This window comes from Mus pahari, chromosome 14 (assembly GCF_900095145.1).
Source record: "Mus pahari chromosome 14, PAHARI_EIJ_v1.1, whole genome shotgun sequence".
Lineage (NCBI taxonomy): Eukaryota > Metazoa > Chordata > Mammalia > Rodentia > Muridae > Mus > Mus pahari.
Genome location: NC_034603.1, coordinates 68,908,477 through 68,910,282, shown reverse-complemented (window position 1 = coordinate 68,910,282; position 1,806 = coordinate 68,908,477). Strand labels below are relative to the sequence as shown.

The 1,806-nt window shown below is 46.3% G+C and overlaps 1 protein-coding gene across 4 annotated transcripts in view; it reads right to left on the bottom strand.

Annotated features, from left to right (window-relative positions):
* Positions 1-1,806, bottom strand: part of Rundc1 (RUN domain containing 1) — an 11,242-nt gene that overhangs the window by 2,891 nt on the left and 6,545 nt on the right. For all 4 annotated transcript variants that reach the window (XM_021213029.2, XM_029546197.1, XM_029546198.1 and 1 more), the window contains 2 exons: positions 1,226-1,424; positions 595-711 (listed from right to left, as the gene is read on the bottom strand). In XM_021213029.2, coding sequence (XP_021068688.1) covers positions 595-711; positions 1,226-1,424 — 316 coding nt within the window. The remainder of the gene's footprint in view (positions 1-594; positions 712-1,225; positions 1,425-1,806) is intronic.

Genomic DNA, 1,806 nt, shown 5'->3' with positions numbered 1-1,806 from the left:
CTCGAACTCAGAAATTCGCCTGCCTCTGCCTCCCAAGTGCTGGGATTAAAGGCGTGCGCCACCACGCCCAGCAAAATAAATAAATCTTAAAAAAAAAAAAAAAAAAAAGAAAGAAAGAGATGTCCATCCATTACCATGATTCACATTAGAATGTCTTTATCATCCCCCAAAACATAACATTCTGAACCATATCATTTCCTCTCTCCCATTTCTTCCCAAGATCCAAGCAATCATTACTTTTAATCTCAATCTGTGTGTGTGTGTATGTGAGAGAGAGAGAGAGAGAGAGAACACAAGTGTGAGCATGCATGTGTATGTACACCCATGTGTGCAAATATTCCTAAGGTCATAAGGTCAGAGGACAACCCAAGGGAGTCTGTTCTCTCCTTCCACCATGTAAGTTCCTGGGAACCAACTCACGTCCTCAGGCTTGGCAGCAAGTGCCAACACCGGCTGAGGCAATCTTACTGTCCCTTCCTTTTGCCAAACAGGCTCTCAATATGTAGTCCGGATTGGCCTTGAACTTCTGATCCTCCTGCCTCCACCTTGCACTTTCTGCTTTTGTAGCCCGTGCGTTCCAGGAACTGTACTTACCTTTGCCGGGTCCTGTGGGCAGTGTGCTGCCGCCCACCCTGGTGGAGCTGATTCCCGCCTTCCCGCTGGCTTGGCACTCACAGTGTCCACCTGTCTGCAGGGGGCTTCCCACTTCATCTATCATCAGAAGTTACAAAAGCAAGACATGTATTTATCCCCCTCATAGTAGATTTTTAAAGGAAAGAATAGTTAATGGTGTCTACTACATGATCAGAATTTTATAAATTATTACACTTTACTGTGTGAGAGGTGTCTGGCACAGCACAGTTGGCTTGATAATATTTGCTAAGTAAATGAGGAATGAATCATCCCCAGTAAGACTAATCGGGGAGAAATCTGCTCAAGGCCAGGAGGCCAGCAGTGGGCCTGAAGCACTTTCAGATCATGTTCTTTCCGTCCTACTGTGGCATACATGAGAGGTCTCACTCTGAAGGCCAGCCTGGAACTCACACTGAGTTCTGCCAGTCGCTGCCTCTCTGAATTCAAGGATTAAAGGCATGTACCACCATACCCACTTCAAGTCTCTTAGATACAGTAGGAACTGGCCCCTGAGATAGACGTTCTCAGTCCGCACAGAACTGCCACACTGTCTGTCTGTCTTTGCCTCCTCCTCCCAGAGATGCTCTCTGACCTTGGATGAAGCTGATGAACATCTCGAGGTCCCGGATCTGGGTTTTCAGCTGCTCGACCAGCTGCTCTTTCACCCGAGCTGGGTTGACAATCTGAGCCACTGCTGCGTCCACACGTTGACGAAGCTCCTCAGTGGACAGGGAACTGATGTCCTCATTCAGATTCATGTCCAGTTTCTTTATTAACTCATCGATGATCACCTATCAAGATCACAGCAATGAGTGTACCCTTTGCAGTTCTCAGGCAGAGGAGGAGAATCTTAGAAGGTTTATTTCCCTTTATTTCAAAGGGAAATAAAACCTGCACAGACTTGCCACTTCAGGAGAAACGGATGCAGCTGCTGATGAAGACAGCTGCTTAAGGCCTGAGAGATATAAGCCTGTTAATATAAACCCCGTGACCCGAGTTAGACCTCAGAGCCCACATAAAGGTCGAAGGAGAGAACGGGTGCTATGCGCATGTGCACACACACACTCACACTCACACTCACACAATAATTTAAGAAGAAAGATGGGGACACACACAGATTCTCTTTTTTTTTTTTTTTTTTTTTTTTGGTTTTTCGAGACAGGGTTTCTCTGT